At 39.8% G+C, this 20,436-nt stretch overlaps 1 protein-coding gene across 7 annotated transcripts in view; it reads right to left on the bottom strand.

Annotated features, from left to right (window-relative positions):
• Window positions 1–20,436, bottom strand: part of MCC (MCC regulator of WNT signaling pathway) — a 205,466-nt gene that overhangs the window by 14,585 nt on the left and 170,445 nt on the right. For all 7 annotated transcript variants that reach the window (XM_065045399.1, XM_065045400.1, XM_065045402.1 and 4 more), the window contains 5 exons: window positions 19,196–19,296; window positions 16,413–16,596; window positions 9,131–9,365; window positions 2,042–2,248; window positions 963–1,060 (listed from right to left, as the gene is read on the bottom strand). In XM_065045399.1, coding sequence (XP_064901471.1) covers window positions 963–1,060; window positions 2,042–2,248; window positions 9,131–9,365; window positions 16,413–16,596; window positions 19,196–19,296 — 825 coding nt within the window. The remainder of the gene's footprint in view (window positions 1–962; window positions 1,061–2,041; window positions 2,249–9,130; window positions 9,366–16,412; window positions 16,597–19,195; window positions 19,297–20,436) is intronic.

Here is a 20,436-nt window from a genome sequence, read left to right as displayed (position 1 = left end):
TTGATTCTGCAGTGGTAATGATCTTAGATTTTTACATAATGCCTTTCAGTCTTAAGTGTCCCTAGGCACACTACGAGTTGCACCTATGCAAAAAAGCACTTCAGGAACAAAACACCACAGCTGCCTGAGAGGACATTCCACCATTAAAGAGGCTGCAAACACCAGAAAAGCAAAATGCACTCTTCCCCGCTAAAATTCTTAGTAGCATTTTTGACAGGTTCAAAATAAAATAACCAGATAGCCACATCTTAGAAAAGGTGGAACGAGTACTGAAACAACTATTGAAACAGTGAATATCTCTGTTATGAAGCTTACCACATAGCTGGTGCAGCAAAAACTGCTGCACAAACACCTAGTTAATGTATAACTGTACTGAAAGCTTTGGCTTTTGGCTTTGGCTGTTGATAAAAGCAGCTTGTTAACACATCAATTTTCTCTCTCGTTGGAAAGCTAATACTTCACACAACAATGTCACTCATTACTGAATTGTTGATCTACTTACATACTCAGGAGGCAAACGCAGCATCTGAGTCATCAAAATCACTGCAACTCCCACTCCTGTAACTCCTACCCAAGCTCTAATCTGTGACCAACCTTCTTAACCAAAGATCACACTTCAAATCCTGTCTTCACTCAAGGTTTTCTCCATGCCCTCAAGCGAGCCACATCACTGTTTTGTGTTTCATTTTCTTGCCTGAATATGGATATTCCTGATACTTTGAGGGTTTCTTAAGGGCAAAGTTAATTTGAATTTTAGAGAACTGTAAGAAGAGTGGAACTGAGCACCATGTGAAGCACTTCCATTGGCTGAAGAACAACACCAAAAGAGAAGGGGAGGTTAGAACTTCGATACTTTTCCTTCTCACAGGACAAATGTGATCGGCTAAGAGCAAAGTCTCAGAACTAAAACTTGTCCTGCACCTGCAGAACAAATCATGTCCCTGGTGAAGGAAGCTGCTTACCGCCTGAGTGCACTTGTCAGTTCAGCAGTCAGTTCACTCTCGTTGTACGGTCTCAGCTCAGCTAGTGTTAACGGTGTTGCGGTGCCATCACTGCATTCCTGAGAAATAAGGAAAGGTAATCTCATTTGAAATTTCTTAACATTTTAATGGGAAATCTCTGAAAACCTTTCAATTCACAGCTGCTTTTAAAATGGGGGTGGAATGAACATCACAACGTCACAACAGCATGGCAGTGTACCAACACACTGAGAAATGGACTAACGGATTAACACTTCACAAATCCTTCTAAATGTTTTCTAAACCACCACTGCTCAATGATGTGCAGAATGCTCCTATATTGTGCGTAACTAGTGGTGCTTTATATTACTTTTCACACCACACTTGAAACAAAGACGCACTGGATAAAACAATTCAGATTACACTTTGCCAGAAATACTAAAATAAGAATGACACAGTTTTACAGTAGCTTTAGATTTTGTTTTAAAATATATTACAGAGGTTTCTGAGGATATGGCACTAAAATAACAGGATTAAAGTTTTTCTTGGTATTGCTATTTCTTCATGTGAATTATTAATGTAAATGCATAAACCTGTTTATTTGTTTATTTTAAGGGGGGAAAAGTATATATTCTCAAATAATTACAAACTGTCTGACTTGGAAAAAGAGATTGTCATTACAGTGTTCCATCAGCTTCATAGAAATGAGCTCTATTTTTTCATATTTTGTCTTTGGAGTATGAGGAGGATGGTGTTTTACTTAGACTCTCTTCCACTGTTTCCAGTGAGTGGCAACAGGCAATACACAACATGTTCAACCACACTAGCTTGTCTGTTTGGTAAGAGTGTTCTTGTTGTACTCCTCAAAATAACAACCTTATTTTAGCCCAGGTTTAACAGTAATTCTGCGAAGTCCTCGTAAGTCACCACATGAAAAGAATGATCTAACAACTAAAGGAGAAAAGACGTGTATATATAGACAAAAGAGGAGAATTATTAACGTGCTAAAGACTGCTAAAGGGAGGGGAGTGGTACAATAAGTTATGTTTATGTCGATTCTGAAAACTTCTTTGACTCCTGACCTTGCCCAATTTGTCTTTGCTTCCGCTGCTGGTTGAGCTCAGAGACCTCATTCTCTGCTCTTTTTGCTCTTCCACTTCAGACTTCAAGTGCTCAATATGGATGAGGTAGGCCTGCTCCTGGGCCTCTCGAGTGCTCAGTTTCAATTCCAATGCCGCCTTCTCCTTCTCTAGCAGGTAAAGCTGTGCCTTAAGCTCTGCCATCTCCTCCTGTTGAAGAAACATTATTAGTTTGCCACTTTGTGGGACTACAACCCAAGGGAAGACAAGGGTAAACAAGATTTTCATCCACTCCTATTACTTGAGTGTTCTTTCCATGGAGAACACTATCAGCATCTGGAAGATGTTTTATAATCACGCAGTACATTTGTCAAAAGACTAGTATATCTTGAGACTAAGTCAGTATGATGATCTGTGCTATCCCTTAATCAGCCTCAGAAATAAGCTCAGAGGAAATAAAGCAGCTAATGCGGTGCTGAAACTCGAGTATCAGGGACCTGAGATGGTGCCACACCTATGGAAATCTCTTCAGTTCTACTCTGCCCTTCAGAGACCATTGCCGTAAAACCAGGAGTGTCTGACTTTCTTCTCAAACAGCTCCCTACATGCCAGATTCCAGTTTCTTATTGATACAGAAGAATTAGAGTTGGTTTATATCTCATTACAGTGGAACAGGCTTGAGGGACTAGGACAGCAAACACAAGTCACATATTCCCGCCTCATAACCCCAGCCTCTGTAGTAGAAGGAGTCAGTCAAAAAGTATGGCACCATTGGATCTCCATTTTTAATATCCCTCCTCTATACGGCCAGAATCCCAATTATACACAACTGGAGGTCGACAAAATTGCACTCGCTTATATTCTTCCATAAATGTGATCCACAGAAAATGAATACTGGAACTTCACAGAAAGAAGCTCAGTTATGAGAGCTAGTTCTTGTGTGTAATTCTCTTCCCACTCTGATATTTATGACAGGGCTGTCAGCTACTGTAACACAACAACTGCTACTTGGGGACAGACTTTTGCTTTAACATCTCCTCTGACAGTGGCAGGGCAGAAGTGTAAGAACAAAGCATGAGTACAGTGATCCTTCTTTCAGCAGTTGCTCCAAACCTCCCATGAAAAGCAGCTGATGGGTATCCTGAACCAGAAGACCCTTTGTGTTCAACATTTTAGAAAAGTTTCTTCCACAAGATGTCTAGTTATTTTCTGAACCTGGGAACACCTATCATCCAAAAAACATTTAAAGAGATAGTCCTAAAACATAACTTATATTATGTATTAAGAAAATACCATCAAACAAACAGAAGACTGCCAAAACAGAAAAAACCCTGTTAAGCTTGCCATGACCTAGGTCACCTCAGGGGTGAATACTGAGTTAATACAGTCGTTTTCTTTTTTATAGTTCAGTTCTAGAGTTGTTCACTTTGTAAATATATCTGAAAGACCGAACTTTCTTGTTGTGTGGACAGCCTGGAACAAATCACTATTTACAGGCTAGAGAGTTGGGCAGGGAAAAATTTAATGAAATATAACAAGGGCAAGTGGAGAGTCTTACATCTGGGCAGGAACAACTCCAGGTTGCAGTGTAAGTTGGGGAATGATCCATTAGAGAGCAGTGTAGGGGAAAGGGACCTGGGGGTCCTGGTGGACAGCAGGACGACCATGAGCCAGCACTGTGCCCTTGTGGCCAGGAAGGCCAATGGCATCCTGGGGTCTATTAGAAAGGAGGTGGTTAGTAGGTCAAGAGAGGTTCTCCTCCGCCTCTACTCTGCCCTGGTGAGACCGCATCTGGAATATTGTGTCCAGTTCTGGGCCCCTCAGTTCAAGAAGGACAGGGAACTGCTAGAGAGGGTCCAGCACAGGGCAACAGAGATGAGTGAAGCATCTCCCTTATGAGGAAAGGCTGAGGGAGCTGGGGCTCTTTAGCCTGGTGGAGACTGAGAGGTGAACTCATTAATGTTTATAAGGGTGAGTGTCAGGAGGATGAAGCCAGGCTCTTCTCGGTGACAACCAATGACAGGACAAGGGGCAATGGGTACAAACTGGAACACAGGAGGTTCCACTTAAATTTGAGAAGTAACTTCTTCACAGTGAGGGTGACAGTACATGGGAACAGCTGCCTAAGGTGGTTGTGGAGTCTCCTTCTCTGAAGACATTCAAAGCCCACCTGGACACATTCCTGTGTAACCTCATCTGGGTGTTCCTGCTCCGGCAGGGGGATTGGACTAGATGATCTTTCGAGGTCCCTTCCAATCCCAAACACTCTGTGATTCTGTGAGTTTTATTTTTATTTTCTTCAACAACAACAAACAAGCTAGTCACAAAAATATCAAAGGTATCTTACCTTATCCTTCAAAAATAATGCTCTTTGTATTATATCCATTATTAGCAAAGACTATACAATTACTAGTCTTGGAACATATTAACATATTAACTTTTTCTGTAAAAGAGAATCTAAGTTCCTACCAAAAATTTGCTGTCTGGATTAAGTGTAAGCTGTGCACACAGGTGCAGCACAGTTTAAACCAGCATATAGCAATCAAAAGTAACAAGTGACTTATTCAGAATCACCAACCACGCAAAAATAAAACCCATATTCTAAAAACCCTCAGGATTGGAAAGGTTTGTATAAGCTTTAAAATAATTAATTTATTCATCTACTTGTTTGTGAACTGAAGGTTAGAAGCACAATCAGTTTCACTCAGTGTGGTTTACAGAAATGTATTTGTTAGGCAAACTTACCATTAATTTACTTTGTCAACAGTAAAAATGTAAATAATACTGATAATGATGGGGAAATTTAGTTATAGGAGTTGAACTGGATTGTCTGGTATACCTAAATGTATGTATTTAGCTTCTTAAGCCTCTATTTCTAAAGCCATTAATCTACTTAGCCTGCTTAGTAAAGGCTGAGAAGTAATTTGAGCAGAGTATTTTGGCACTTACGTGAACAGAAGATACTACTGACAGAGGGCTATCTATGTGGGATGGTCATGACAAGGTCTTCCCAGGCTGGAAGCTGAAGCTAAGCAAATTATTTCTAGCCTAGAAATAAAGGACATTTATTTCCTAAAAGCAAAATGTGAATTTAACCACTGCAGCAATGAATCTGTGGAACTCATTTTTTCCATCACTTGAAAGTCTTAACTTAAAGACTGGATGCTTGTTTGCACTACATACCCTAGCTCAAAACCAATTTGAGGATCAATGGTTAACTCCTTTGTTTATGAAGACAGTAAGCTTAGACTATCACATATAAATTCCCAAGTTTGCATCCTGTCTCAGCAGACATATCATGAAGTCCAAAAGCATCTCCATATGTTTTTTCATGTCAAGACAATGTGACTTTGAAGTGCAGAAGCAGAGACAAAGCAGGGGAAAAGTAGAACTGTTTGTGTCTTACAGAGACTCTCAGGGAAGGAGGAGGAATTAATGGAAAGGCTGAAGTTAAAAATTCAAACTACAGTTGAGGATTCTGGTACAGACACATACAATCTGTGAGGCATGGTGGCAAAAGTAATGTTTCATGTGGGAAAATGTAAGTAGCTCAGGTTTATTTACAGTTAATTGGTCTCTACATCTGCAACATTTTTTTCCACAAAAATACATTTTCTAAAGATAGCGTCTAAATTTTATTTCAGTTACAACACCACCTTTGTATATTTACTGTCCTCTTTTTTTCTAATTATAGGATGCTGCTGAAACATTTTGCAGTATAATATTCCTGCTTCTTTAGTTTGTACCTAAAGCACAAGTGGCATTTACAAAACGAAAACCTGAAGGAGGAGTTAGCAAGTGGTCACTCTTCCAGTTGATTGCAGAAGACTAAACCAACCTGTGCAAATTCAGAAGCTTTAAACACCAAATCCAACAGTCATTTCAAGACTAATAATACTGAATATTTTGCACTTGCAGTCATATTTTAATTCTGAATGTAGGTGAAAACTTGAATTACAATTTAAATAATCCCAACTCAATATAAACAGAAACACCATAGCAGCCTCAAAATTAAAATTTGTGGTGGATGTGATCATGTCAGAAGAATAAAACAGTGAAATGGAGAAATAAGCAAGGACTCTCATGTAGCAAAAAGTGCTACAAGTCATGAAAAAGGACTCCAGGAGGAGTACAGTATGGAAGGTGGAATATACCAGCCTTCAGAGGTAAACCAAGTATCAGAGCAGTTAAATGCCATGCTCTAGTTAACTGTATTTTACTATATACATCTTGTAAGAGGATGAAATTATGCACCAAAGGTGCACAATAGAATTGTTAACATTTTCTGCAAAGAGACTGTAGTCTCAAAGCACTTCGCGAGCGATATTATCACCACCTGTACACAAAAGAGGAAAAACTATCAGTGTAGAACACTGGAACTTCTTATTTAGATTAAGTCCTTTGAAATGCAGAAAGGCTGTGAACCAAGAATTATTTACACCCATCAGAAGTAATCTCCTTGCTAACTGGGGCATGACAACAACTGACCTCAAAGTAAGACCACTGAATGATGACAAATCGCTGACGAGAATATATTTGGAAACATGGTTAATTATTGCTTGAAGCAAAGAATCGGATTTTACAGAAGTACTGGCAGACCACTGTGTCTTACATTCTGGATCAGTAAAAAAAAAATAAGCAGGGCGACAGAGTAACCATCCACAAAGCATCTTTATATGGATAATTTTCATCAGTAATGAAGTACTAATGGTGTAAAGACATCTTCAGAACTTTATCAGCGTAACACACAGATGCAAGAAGCAGTATGACTGATGTTGTGGTGAGTTTTTACTGGGAGTCAAAAACGAAAGGCGCGAAAAGATGCAGCAGAGATTCCATCACAGATACAAGTTTCGGTAAGACAGCAGCAGGTCACAAGACCCAGCAATGCAGGAAATCCTTGAGCATCTCAATCAAGCTGTATGATCCTTGCTAAGAATGTGGAAGGGAGGGAATAAATTAAGAGCGGCTAAATGCTGAAGTCCTCAGCAGCACAGATGAGTCCATCTGCTTCAAGTTAAATAAAATACTGTCAGGAAATTCAGATTCTCCAGTTGTCTCAGAACAAGGCAGATCCATATGCTACTCTGTATGAGGTTTATGTTCCAAATAATAGATACAAACAAAACAGTCAGAAAGCCAAGACAACCTTGAGTCTTGCCCTGAAGTTCAGCTATGTTATAGCTTGCTGAACATATGAGCAAGGTGTAATGCAGACCTGAGCAACAACCATGGATGCTAGTAAGGTAGCAAACTCTCTTGGCACCAAAGTATGCAGAGTGTAGCTGTGCCTTTTGTAATGCTTCATGCATAGAGGAAATGCAGTTTTCAGATTCTGCAGCAGGAGAACGCTATCCATTCCAAGCTTTGACAAACTTGAGTTTTCACCATAATCCCTGTCAGAAACCTACAGATTTCCTGCAGTTGTGCATTCCAGTGAAGTACAACAACTTACAATGAGTAACAGCACTGTCTGTTTCTCTGTACCAGAAAGGACTGAGGGTGACTTCAGCTATCTTGGTAAAATGCGTGTCTATTCCAGTATGCACTGCACAGAAACCAACCAAGAAGAAAGATTTCTTCTTCTTAGGACAAGTGAAAACCCAAAGTGCAAGATCCAGCCAAAAGTTATGAGTGGACACTGTATGTCAAAAACAAGTTAGATCATCATTTAGTGAATGAAAGGATTACCAGCACTCAAAACTGTGCAAGAAATTACGATATGCCACCGTCTGTGTCCTGTCAGGTCAGGGAATGTAAAGGCATTAGTAAGAAGGCTTAGCTCTGCAGAATGCATTTACCAATCCATTTGAAGATACAGGTAAGAATGCTGTACAAGAGATTTCAGGGATGATCTGGATGCAAAAGAGGAGAAGCAGGTGTGATATCTGAAATATACACTCGATTATCTACTAATGTCTTCCAGTACATATTGCATGCTTTAATTATAGGGAATATATTGCTCTTGGCCACAATATATTCAAACAACTAACACAACTTTAAATCTTCTGACTGATAGCAGGCAATGCTTTTTTCTGATCTGCAAATACTGAACGTACTATTGCAAAATTGTATTTGTCATCACAGAAAGACAACACCACTAAGAACATAACTGCCATTACTAAGCTACCAGTTAGCTAGCAGTAGTACATCTGAACAAAAATGTATAGCTTTAGAAGCTTACAAAAAAACTAGGATTTGCTGTCCCACATAATACCATCATCTGACATTTCCTATTAGTTGACTAAAACAGGAGTTGATAATATGTAGAAATTAAATTTACTTAACCTGAACCAAAATCAGGTGATTTCTAAATGCAGATAGACACCTCTATTGCCTTTAGTACGTTCCTGTGTTTAAGTTCACCTCTCTCAAGGTCAACACTGAAGCCAGATTTTAAACTATATAAGCTCTATACCTGGTCAATAAAGTTCAGTTTTTCTAGATCAGATCTGTAGAACTGGACACACAAACCAGGCCTGAGGGACCAGAGTTTGCTTCGAAAACCTCTGCTGCTGCACATCATTACACCACACACTCTCTGCTCGGAACTGAGCTACAGATTGCAACACCGTGCCTAGCACAACTCCGGGCTTGTGACCAACCACTCGAGAGCATCAGGGATTACAGCTTCTGACAGATCACCCTTCTCTCCCGTGGCAATATTAAAAGGAGGTGAATTTGTTCTGCTTCACTTCACAAATATTCAAGAGGCACATTTGCAAGCTTGTACGTAAAGTAATGAACTGTCTCTTGGGAAGTGCTGTATCATGCTTTTGGTCACCCTCAAGCAACTCAGCTGCCACGTCTCTTAGAGAGAGCATCTGGTTTGTCAAGGAGAACATTCCAGGTTTAGAGACACAGATCGAGCCCTGGCCTAATTTAAAACACACACAACTCCTCAATGCTAATGCACTGCCTTCTGTCACTTTCCGAGTAGTAGATTTTCAGCCCTGATTATTTGTTTCAACAAAATAACCCTTTACTACCCAGTGTTCACTGTCAAAGCCTCCCACATGTGTAATTGAGTGTGTTTTGCAGCCCAGGGGCATGTCAGCAGTGCAGTCAGGCTGCTGGATATAAATAAAATACCTTCATTGCCATAAGTTCCTGCATCAAGACCGCATTTTCCAGGTCTAGCCTCTGGCTGTCTCCACGAGGTTTAACATCATAGCTAAGGGGATCAATATGGATGCTTTCCAGTTCCAGCATTGTCAGTTTCACTGCTGCCCTGTCATTTTTCAACTGCTGGATGTAATCCTTCAGCCGCTGCTCATCCTCCTTTGTAAATTCTGTATCACAACTGCTTGCAGTTGAGCTGGTAGTACTGGAAAGAGAAAGAACGGTATTAAAAAAAAAAAAAAAAAAGATTTGGAACAAAATCAGTATTTTTACTTCAAACACTCTCCCAATACTTCATCAACACATCCAAGCCTTACTTAAAAGTTCATAGAAAGGGTACAATAGCATGGACTGGATGTTGCAATGTTTAGAATATGCAGAGGGGTGTGACAAATTCAGAAAAGAAATTAATTTTCTAAGCTGCATGAGAAAATTGAACCATGTGACAACACCTCTGCAAAGCCAGATATTCAGTGACATGTAACTGAATTACTTTTTCTGGAACGGTGCCTTCTGAAACAAATTTTTTTTTAAATTAAACAGAAAACACTTAAGATTCTCTCTGCTGCCCAGCCAGTCTTCACCTTCTTTGGGAAGATGCATCTGCTAAGAAAAAAGAATCAGCCCAGACCTCACTTATCTCTGCTAATGGCAACACCAGTTATCGTCTCAGATATTTTCAACGGATACTTGTAAGAATCAACCTGAGCAAAATTCCACTGGCAGATTCCAGGAGGTAGCGTCTTTCAGTTCATGTTAAGGTGTGTTCCTTAGTATACTGACATTCCTTCAGAGCTGGAGAGATTTAAAACCAGTCCATAAGTTAGCAGGATTTTTAATAAAAAGTCATCACCAGACTTGGCAGAACTTCTCCTGTCTACAGGCATCAAACAAATGATTGCCCATTAGTCTAACAAATGTTTACACAGAGATCACAGAAAGACAGAACTAGTGTCTTACAGCAACGGTGTCCTGGTGCTGCCCGCCCACCTACACGCACGCTGGTGCTTCAGGGGGCCCTGACTGACACGGCTGTAGCATTCCAGGGCTGAATATAGCTGCAATAACACTAAAAGGAAAATCAAACGCCCTGTTGTTTCTATAACCTCACTCAAGCTGCCTGCTGTCTCCTGAGGTCCTGTAATCAGCTGCGGGGTGAGGGATAAGTCATCCATTAACTGTGCTTGTCTGGAATGCTAGATGATCTCAGTTATCAGCGGGGGAATAAATCACTTTCTGTATCAAATTGCACTGCTGTTCAACATTTTTGTAGGAAGAAAAAAAGCCCCACCACTACATGCTGTGATAGTCAGGATGATGTCCTAAAATAAAATATGCATATGAAAAAGAGGAAGCCTATTAAGATAGGCTTGACTTTTTTCTTTTGATTCTACTCCAGCTAAAGCTACACCGACTTCTAAGTACCTCAAACAGTTGCCAGTCTTCCCACAAATTCCAAGCACAGCCTTGGAGGAGACTGAGAATTGGCAGGTCTACAAATATTTCTCAAAATCATTCCCTCTCATGAAATATCACATTACAGTTCTTTACTACAGTTCTCTGTCAAATTCCCATTATTTCTGCTTTGTTTTTTTAGGCAAAATAGGTGCTGTATTTACCACAAGTGTAAACTGGTCTTTGCTTCTGTTTTCATCCATTTCCATCTGCCGTGAAGCTAAAAACACCCAGTACCTACACTATATAGAAAACCCTTCAGGCTGAAACAGATTTTTGTTTATATTTGGTTCTTCATCAGAGAACCTCAAAATAATCAATAAGTCTTGCTTTACCTCGTAGATATTGATATAAAAACCATGAGGACAGACAATACAAGAAATACTTAATTCTGTACTGAAGTCATGTTGCAAGTTTCCTCAGCACCCAAAGACAGCAATTGCACAGCTTTCCTGGATTAAACATAGAACAGCTGTTGCTGGAGGAAGGACAGCTTTTAAAACCTATACAGGCTTCAAATCTTGGGACACAAAGAGCTCATCTCAGTTTTCGCTTGCGAAGGAAAGAAAATTCCTGATGGGAATGAAACCTGAGTAAAAATGCTGAAAGGCTATTGTTTTGCTGTGTTTGGTCTCATACTCGGTGGATATCCAGAGATTTTGGCCCTTAAAGATCCACAGCTATGCATATGTATTTTAGGGGAGAGCGGTCCAAACTGAGGAAGGCTGTTTCGGCTGTTGCCAGTGATACTCAGGCTGCTTTTACTTCAGTCCTGGCTGCCTGCCTGCCTGCCTGCCTGTCTGTCCGCAGCTGAGTTGGCTCCTCTGGTGAATTGCGAGTAAGCTGCTCCTCTTCTTTTCTTTTTTTTTCTTTCCCTTCCCTCCTCCCCTGCCCCCATCCCTTTCTTTTTGTTTTAAGAAGGTCAGGGGAGCTTGGAGGGGAAGCCAGCACAGAAAGAGGTAAGAACCTTCCCTCTCTCCCTACATTTAGGAGCAAGCCCCCAGCCAGAAGACTGGAAGCAGTATGGCTTGCAGAAAGCCAGGGTACGAAGCCCATTTTGGACTGTTGCAAGATTGAGGCTGCAATGATGCGGGATGGAAACAATGCTGCAGAGTTTCTGAACTCCCACAGCACAGCCCTGCAAGGGTCTGTTCCTCCCAAAGCCCCACCATACAGTTCTTAACAGCCACAGTGCTAGTCCACTGCTGCCCTATTTAAGGGCCCAAAGTTGATGAGCATATGATCCTGAATTTCAGGCATCACTCTCCCTTCTAATAGTAATCAGGGCAAAGGAAAACGGACTGGTAGAATGCACATGTAGCATAATACATCCATCCAAAAAACCCATGGAGCTGCTGCAAAAGATGCGCAGTTTCTCAAGTATGTAGGTAAGGAAAGGATCACAATTTCTTCACACCTGGAGGCAATATAACATCAATCTGCTCATTCTCACTGCTGTTTTATGCAGAACAAGCAAAGAGAAATGCTCATCCCACTAGCTTCATCTCTCTAGTCTTACAATGATGTAATGCCTGGATGATGTAAAATTAATTTGCATATACAGCCTATGGAAAATATGCAGGTTGGTATAGTATAGTGTGCAGTTTTATTTGCTCTCACACATGTGTGTCCACATGCATGTCCGTGTGTATAAAACGCAGTGGATGAATATAAATGAGGTTTCCAACAGTGTCTCTGTGTAACTTCTGTAGGCTACAAAATTTTGCCCATAAAAACCGTGTATAAGCTTCAGTTCATCTGTTAAAAAGCAAGTCAATAAATAAATCTGCAATTCAGCAATAGTGTAGATAATACAAAGTTGATAGAATTGAAATAACACTGTCAGAACCAAATCCACAAAACTTGTCTGAATGTCTGCATGCAACCTTACATTTTAAAGAATGCATTTGATATACAGTATAGGTGGGCCAACTATCTTCTAGGTAAACACTGTGGCTTGGGATCTGAAGCAGCACAATGCCAAAAGACAGTAACTTCCTGAGAAACAAAAGTACTCCAACCAGCCAAAAAAAAAAAACAACAGTATATTTGGCTAAAATCGGAACCTTTGGTGAAACTACCCTGCTTCCTTCTGAGACTAGTTTGGTCCAGCAATGAAGTGTTACATAGATAACATTACGATATCTTTTGAGATATTTCTAAATAGCTCATTTGCACACTTCAGCCAAGATAATATTGTCTGACAGCTAATCTTGTCTGTCATCTGAAATCTGACGTGATTCTGATGAGAGATACAGTCCTACATTTGGCTGAGTTCAAATATTTTGTCATACTGCATAATACTGAAAGGAATTCCTTTTGCATGTAAGAGACCCAATCTTTCCCTCCATTAATACAGATGTAAGGTTGGGCTTAACTGCACTGCAGGGAATAAAATCCACTCTTTTCAGTCAGTGTTACAACTGGAGTCTTTCTCTGGTTTCCTTCTTCTTAAGGTGCAATCTGTCAAACTTGTTGGCAATTTACATTCTATAGTTAGCTTCTGTCCATTAAAATAATTATGGTTCCCAACTACACTGCAGACCTATTTCTGTTTTCAAAAAATGAATTGGCAACATTATTGTGCTGCTGCCAGCCATATGAGTTGAGATGCTTGCTATTATGTTTATTCACTTTACCAGTAACAATCTCTGTGATGCTCTTTCATTGCATTTCATCTCTTTTTATTTCAGTTGCTCCCTTTTACAGTCTTTAACCACATGTCACTAGTGGCTCACCAAGCATTTATTCTCAGTAATGTGTTCAGCAATTTGACATTCAGAATCTCATTTGAAATGCCAAAGCTAAAGATGGGTCAACAATTCCATTATAAGTCCCTCTTCTGCAAGATTTTGCACAGCAGGAAGAATTACTCATTTGTCACAAGTCTCAGCGAAGTAGAGTTTCATCATCCTACTACCTCTTCACTCAGCTGCTTTCAAAGGGAACAGGTAGCAATACATATCTGTAACTAAAAGCCTGCAACGCTAAAAAAGCTATGGCAAAAGATCAGTCTTTCAGATTTGGAATATGTTTGAACCACATAATGTAAAAACGTTTTCATTTCAGTGCAGTGATCCCCAAATGGTGGTTCACATAGCACTTACTAGTGATGTGGGCTTGTTCTTTAAGACAAAAAAAAAAAAAAAAAAAACCAAAACCCTAAACAAAACACTAGGCCTGCAGGAACAGATATAAATATGCAGCTCACTTTCCTATCTCTGCTTGGATTGCTATTGTAATGGAAAATGAAAGGAAATGGAAACCATCAGCATCAAAGAATCACAGAGGGCTAGAGGTCTGTGGCAATGGGACATCCATCTAGAGTGGCAGGAAGCCAAGTGACAAGGGGTCATGCATGGATGGGTTGAGAAAGCTGGCAACATGGGCAGGACAACTCCAAAATGGAGGAGTAGTGCCCTAGAGAGAAACAAAAAGCATCCAGAATTATAGGGAGAGGAGTGCTAAAGACAAAGTCTTCAATTTTTTAACCTGAGACAGAGCATTTTCTGATATGAATATAGACCAGTGTGAGCCTTTCAAACCAACACAGATTTTCCCTCTATAGGTTGGCAGAGTTTCATGTGTCTTTAAGTTGGAGAGGGGATGCCTCTGTTTTGAGACAGGGTCCACAGGATGGAGAAATCTGAAAACAGCTCTATCACCTATCAGCTGACAGCCACAGAAGGAAAGAAGAGAGTATTTGTTTTTCATGGAGAAGCTAAAATTTCAGAAATATTTTCACTCATATGTATGTACAGACAAATTACATTGGGCATGGAGGGAGGGGAGAGGGACAGTAATATATGACCAGATCAGGATGCCCATATAACAAGTTCCTGACTTGCTGTGTGACCTTTGCGTGAGTGAGAGAAGCTTTTCTCTCTCATGTTCCACATATATCAAAGCAGATAACAAGAGTTACCTCATTGAGTAAAATATCTTGCTTCATGCCAGAAAAAATTATCCTACAATGATAACAACTCAAACTAAAACATCTGTCTCACACACAGAAGCATTTATATTTGCATTTTTACATTTCAAGACACAGTTTATACTAATGAAGTTTGAAGTCCTATGCCATTTTAATCACACTCTGATGAAACTTTATCATTACTTGCATACACTGCCAGCTGACCACCAAAGGTTCACGGTAAACAGTGAGCATGAGGGATGATTTTCTTCCCCACACTTACACATGTCCCTCCCTTATTTTCCTGCTCAAAAAATCAAAAATGACATTCAACAAAGCAACGCCAGTAGAGACTATATTCCTACCAAGCACTTTCAGTGAAAGCCTAAAAGAACAGACACTAAAACAGGAACACACTCCTCTGCTCCAATTTCCTCCTGTCAATACCAGAAACTATCTAAATTGTTTACAAGAAAAGAAAAAGTGTGCCTTGAAGTACACACCACATACCTCATAAGGAGGAAAAACATTGAGGTAGTTATGAACAACTGAAAATGACCCTTTCAAATAGCAGAATGGAAAGCAAGCTCACCCTAGTTAGAGGTGTTGCCACATGTGGCCACTTACAACACACGTTCGCACGCAGGTGTGGATATGGCATAAGTGCGCGCAGACTGAGACGAGTCAAGTATTTGCAACAGCTTTGTATAAATTCTTTCCAAGGATAGTAAATACTTTTGGTACAATGAGTGATCAATGTGCTGTTAGCGCAGATGCTGTCGTATTAATTTCTTAATAAAGATACAGCTTTCCTGGGCTGAAAGCGCACCATAAAACTTATTTGATTGAAACCTTAAAATTTATCTCACGTTTGGACCCTGTTCCCTCAAGTTACCTTTTTGTTCACTGTTTAGCTATTCCATGCTAGACACATGGCAGGAAATAAGATCCTTTGGAGGAGGCATCAGCAAGAAGAGGAAATAATACAGTACTAAAATAAATATCTGAAGTGTCAAAAAATAACAGCATTGGAATAAGGAACTGGCTCAAAAACAAAATTAAAATGAAGTTTTAGAGTGAATCCAAGAAACCAAAATAACTTTTAAAAAGAAAGATGTTCATCTATATTTATCCAGGATGCTTGCCAAATTTGTTTCCATACACAAGCACAGATATTCACTGTACAATTATACTGCAGGCATGCAATGACTCAAAATAAAGCTGCTAGCAGATGTATTTGAACTGGAACACTTCTGCAATAATAGCTCATTTAAGTGTCATTATTTCATATGTCTTCAGAAAAACTGCAATATCCAGCCTTTCCTGGAAGAATACACTCTGTCTGTCATGACGTTCATTTGCCACTCCACGTGCAAAAAAAAGAAAAGGAAAAATGTGGAGGGGGCCAAAGGGGAATGAGAAGAGAGAGGAAATGGCTTAAAACAAAATGGCTGGATTTGCAACATTTAGAAAACAATTCTTGAGCACTCCAAAATGCCGATGGAAGCATACTTCAGGTCTCTGGTTCTTTGTGTGTCTGTGGTGTCTGCACACAGTAGGTATGAATAAGAAGTACATGATTCCAGTTCCAGCCAAACAGCAAGAAAGTCACTGAAATAAACCAAACATAATGGTTTTGCCCTTTATGAGGAAGATCAAAGTTCAGAGTCACGCATTTGCAACAAATTTATACAAAACCCTTCTTGGTCTGTGCTACTCAAAGTCTGAAGGCCATTAAACTACTGAGGCGTGGTGACTTACAAATCAAAGCAAAGAAGTCAGTGGCCTGAGGTGAGGGAGGTAGTTCAGCACATACAATACAACATAACATTTGGTCTGAAATCAAACACTTGGGGGTTAGGAGAGCAGAGGAGTTGCACTTACCTCGTGTGGCTGTTGGATGACAGGCTTTCCCAGGGCTGCACGCTGCAGCCAGTGACTGCATAGGCTCCCCCACAGCTCCCATCTAGTTTCATCAGCAAGGCTTTTGCTGCATTTTCAGCCGTCTTCCTGCAGTCATGAGCTCTCTTAAGCATCTGGGTGATGTTTTCATCACCTGTCTGGTCCCCTAGTTTTCAAGCAAACAATGTTTCAGAGCTTTGAGGAGGGTGATAGAAATTAAGGCAAGAGTAGAGACACTTTTATGGGGTCTCAGTTTATATCAAGATAATGACAATAAATTAAAGATCTACGAGGTAAAAGCAACTTCATTTCTGTGTGAGCATCAGTGGTAACTGGGCTACTGGCCTAAAAGCACCTCCCTCTCAGCCACAGGCTCCAGGTACATGTCTTAAGTGACATTTTATCTTAGGTAGCTTGTCTGTTTTGTAAGGTTGTGCACTGTGCGTTAGGATTAGGTTAGGATACTCAAATTAGTAATAGACTGGAAAAGCTTCAGCCTAAATTAGAACTTTATTCCCATCAGTCCAGTGCTGTTTCACAGTACAGTCGCTTCCAGTGCTGCTTCTCACAAGGACCTAATGGCCTGCCAGAACACCTTCTTACAGGTTACCTTTCCAGCTGGAAGAAGCTACTTACTGTCTTTCAGAGTTTACAGTCATGCATAATACACCAAAAAACTAGGACTGGTGTTTATTAATCTGCTGTAATTTCTAGTGGTTCTGTAGCATGTATGCAGCTCGTAAGCCATCCCTTCAGCAGAGGCAGGACAGAAACCACAACAGTCACTATTCTTACAATCCCAACTCCAGCTGGAGTAAAATCATTAAAATAAGACACATTAGTGGCTACAATGAAAGTCTGAACAAAGCTACAATATATTAATACATTGCCAAACACAGTGCAAAGACATCAGAGTATTAAAAAAGTCCCAGCATGCTCTATCTCAGATTTTCATTTCAGCTTTATTCAACCCAAAGACCAATTACCCACACTTCACTATTGCTAAGTTAAGTGCGTGCACTAGAAATAACATTCATGTGGAAGAAAGGACGGGAGAACATTCTGTTAACAGCAGCTGGATGTGCTCAGCTCTAAGTGATGCAGAAGCCACTGCCATTAATTTCCCACTCACAGATGTTGATAAAAAACTTGAATGATCTCCAAACCAAAAATCTGCTATTTTATCTAGGTGTTTTAATCAAATTTCACAGTGAAGTAAAGGTACATAAACCAACCACAACTTCCTCCAAGCTGTGTTATATAATGGGAAATTGATGCTATTTCTATCACAGGGCTGTGACTGATAATACCATAATTAAGAGCTGTAGACAGATACCTATACGAGAACTAAACTACACTCCCTTTCACTAAGTGCATGTGAGATAAAATCCCACTCAAATCCAAAGTATTTCTCCCTTCTAAGATTTCTTTCTCTCACTTGTGTGGATAGAAAATCCAAGACTGAATTCACTTCTGCTGGCCACTGATCTCTGCCAGCAGGAAGTCTCCCTAGCACACTGCGAAAAGGAATGAGTGGAGTCTGGAAGAAAGGTGGATGAAAATCTCAGACCTCCACCCTAATGTTTCGCACACGCTGCACAGGCCAAGACAGGACAGCTTCCAGCACTTGAAGAGATACAAAACAAGGGGGATGGTTATCAGCACAGCAACGGTGGGCTGAGTGGATTTAGTCATCCGAAAGAAGAGGCTGACCATGTCAGCCCTGTGGCTCCAAAGACAGATGGTCACTTTGTCTCTAAAAGCTTTCTGTTCACATCCCAGTGATTCACATCCTGAGAACCTTGCACTGCAATACTGTATCAGGCAGCTACTGAGCCTCAGCACAGCATGAAGAGCTATTCTTCCCTCTCTGAAGCTTTCCGCTCTTTCTACTTGAAGACTACTATGGCTACCTTCTCCTATCTGTAAACGGAATGAGACTACAAAACCCAGATTAATATTTACTGTGTGAACACCCTTCTCTATTAGAAAAGTGGAGCCAGCAGCTACATCAAGATCTAAACACTTCTAAACTGTACCCATGATAGTAGCTCATTCTATTACTTAGCAAGCAGCATGTTAAAAACACTACCACACAGCTAGAAGATTAACTATCCACAAAATAAGAAAAAACACAGAACATATATGCTAGTATCTCTGACAACATAATAAAACATAAGACCAAATGTTTTCACATTTCAGAGCAAAGGTAAAATGTGGGGTGAAAAAAACAGTTTGTTTGGAGCTTTTGTTGTTTGATTGGCTTTTGTTTTGTGTTTTGTTTGTTTGTTTTGTCCTGGTAACTAGTCAATGCTACCTGTGTATTGTCTTAATCCCAGTTTTTCATAGACTATACTCAACTTCTGTGGGGGTCAATGTTGCTGGTTCAAACAAAATCTGTACTTGCAGTTACCACAGCTGTATGGCCTGAAGCCACATATGCTCATGAGCACTGTTTAATAATTCCACTTTGTACAGTTGCACGCCTGTAGCAGCCTCGCCATTGCCAGAATAGGCATCCCCTTGTGATAGTACACATAGGTTAATTTAAATTCCTGCTGAATTTTATGATTTAATTCCAATCTGTCTTTGTCTTTTCCCCTAATTTTGAGCATGTAAAATGATCTAATTAGTTAAAAACAAGAAAAAAACAGAGAGCATTCTTAAGGGATGGGTCATGAGATGATGCACTGTTACAACTAACAATAATGCTAAATGACATGCAAACCAAAATATTTAAATAAAGGGATTCATTGACATCTTACCAACAGAACCAACACCTGCAGCTCTAAACTGCCCAAGAATGAGACTTTGCTCACTTTCTGCCAATGCCAATAGCAGCTCATATGCTTCTATGCACTGTTCACTGGAAGAGAAAACAAACCATAGAAAACAAAAATCACACAAAATGTATCTGCAATTTAGAGGGGAAGAAAGTCGCAACAGCAACAAAAAAAAAGGTAGCTGATGGAAGTGCATGGATCTCTACTACTTGTCTAGCAGCAGGGATATTAAATGACACAAACACACAGCTTCTATCAGAAGCATTCAATAATACCTCCTTCCTTATGATGGTCCCAGGTTGGCCTGAAGTAATGTGACAATTTAAAACAGAAGAGAATGACCTGATGTGCAGTGAGCTCCAGAAGCGTGTTTGAAACAGTCAACAATATGAATGGTGGCTGACATGATACCATTGAGAAACTTTTTTTCAGGCCTTCTTACTATGCAAAATACAGTATTCTATATTCTACTATATAACTATACTATACAAAGTACAGTAAGAACAAAATAAAAGATAAATACTTGTTCTCTGTCCTCGCTGTAAGATTTTCCTCCCCACAACACAACAGCTTCTAAATACAGCTGTGAGTCAGTCATTCCTGTTGCATTCTAATGGTTTTGAAAATATACACATTAATATAACTATTTGCAATTTACACTTCCTTGTAATTTGTTCAAGGCTGATAGTAACAGAATACGCTCTTTAAAAGGCACACCATCTGTCCTAAGACCAGAAATGTCTGTTCCAAATTAATTGCAGTTGAAGACATTACATGATACCTTCTTTTTCCATTTAGTTTAAAGCAAATTTAGATACTTGTAACCAAATAACACGCAACTCATCCACAATTCCAACTGATGTAATATAAAGTCACTCTGAATTATGTGGAGTAGAATACTCCTTAGCCCAGTGGTCTTATGAAAGGTGCCAGTCTCACATAAAGAATCTGTATCTTACGACTGGTAAAAGCAAAGACAGTTCGAGCCTAGGCATAGTCCCAAATCCAAATGTTAATTCAGTATTTTAGAATGAAAAGATAAATCTGTATTTTACTATTAGATTTTCGCTACGGCTGGTGAACTAGGGTCAAAATAAACTTGTACCATAACTTCAGTTCTGTAGTGTGTCAAGTAGTTTAACCAAGGGGCATTTTTTTCAGGGAGGAAACAAAAACTAACAGTATGACTATGGCACACCAAAAATTTAACTCTCAAATATTTC

Source organism: Columba livia, chromosome Z (assembly GCF_036013475.1).
Source record: "Columba livia isolate bColLiv1 breed racing homer chromosome Z, bColLiv1.pat.W.v2, whole genome shotgun sequence".
Classification (NCBI taxonomy): Eukaryota; Metazoa; Chordata; class Aves; order Columbiformes; family Columbidae; genus Columba; species Columba livia.
This window is presented reverse-complemented; position numbering and strand designations above follow the sequence as displayed.